General features: G+C 43.0%; 1 gene segment (V, D, J or C); it reads right to left on the bottom strand.

The window, feature by feature from the left end:
• Positions 1–462: 462 nt before the first annotated feature.
• Positions 463–941, bottom strand: LOC127687792 (Ig heavy chain V region PJ14-like). The segment is given in 2 exon segments: positions 463–812; positions 896–941. Coding segments are annotated over 2 exon segments (396 nt in total).
• Between the last annotated feature and the right edge of the window lie 202 nt (positions 942–1,143).

Here is a 1,143-nt window from a genome sequence, read left to right as displayed (position 1 = left end):
TAACTGTGTCATCATTAAATTGTGTACAAGTATTCAAAAACTTCATTTTAGGGAGAATGAATATTATTAAAATAAAACATAGAAATTTTACTAAAACAGTAGTCTAGGGAGAAAATTGATCTATTACCAATCTCCCTAGCTGTCATCACCCACACAATATTCCAATGACATTTCTTGGTATATATCAGCCTAATAATTTTTCTCATTACTGTTATATTACTGCTATATATAATGTTGTAGAACCATTTAAAAGTTTCCCTAGTGTGTAAACGAACAAGGACTTTCATAGAACATGCTACTGGAGAGAAGGCTGTAGAGGACTTCCATGGCTGGAAGAAGACTTCACATCTCTAACATTAAAACACTTCCTCCTACAGCAAAAGTCAGAACTTGCTAGATTCTGAAGTGATCCTGGAAAGACATGTTTGGTCTTCATTGCCCCTGCTGGTCCTGAGCATCTCTCTAGGTAAGTTTTTGTTCAGGTTCACAATGGACTTCTCTCATTGTGTTTTTGGCACAGTAGTACATGGCTGTGTCATCAGTTTGAAAACTGCTCATTTTTAAGAAAACTTGGCTCTTGGAGGTGTCCCTGCTGATGCTCAGTCGGAATTTGAGAGCTGAATTATACTCTGTGCTCCCACTACTCCGTATTACTCCCATCCACTCCAGAACCTTTCCTGGAGGTTGACGAACCCAGTGTACACCATAGCTGGTTAATGAGAAACCAGAAACAGTGCAGGTGATGGACAGGGTCTGTGAGGGCTGCACCAGGCCAGGTCCTGACTTCTTCAGCTGCACTTGGGACCAGACACCTGGGGACAAGCAACATCACCATTAGTCAGACATATGCTAGCAGACATATCTCAGTCCCTCTTCTGAAACCCTGAATACTTACAGCTTGAAAAGGCCACCAGGCAGAGAAACAGCACCAGGACAGCCATGCTCTGATGGTGGCTCTATGAGAGGAGGATGGAAGCTTCTCAGCTAGGCCTGGGTTTTCAGCCTGAGGCCGAGGGCTGCTTTGCATTAGGGGAGGTTCCCAAGAGGATAAAATGAAGTGCTGGTCAAGGTTTCCAATTTTCCCTCTAGGTGAGAGAAATTTGTCTTGTGCTTTCTAGAGCACCTGGAGAGGAAAATAAGGGA

This window comes from Apodemus sylvaticus, chromosome 6 (assembly GCF_947179515.1).
Source record: "Apodemus sylvaticus chromosome 6, mApoSyl1.1, whole genome shotgun sequence".
Classification (NCBI taxonomy): Eukaryota; Metazoa; Chordata; class Mammalia; order Rodentia; family Muridae; genus Apodemus; species Apodemus sylvaticus.
Note: the sequence above shows the minus strand (reverse complement) of the source record. Positions and strands in the feature narration are given on the sequence as shown.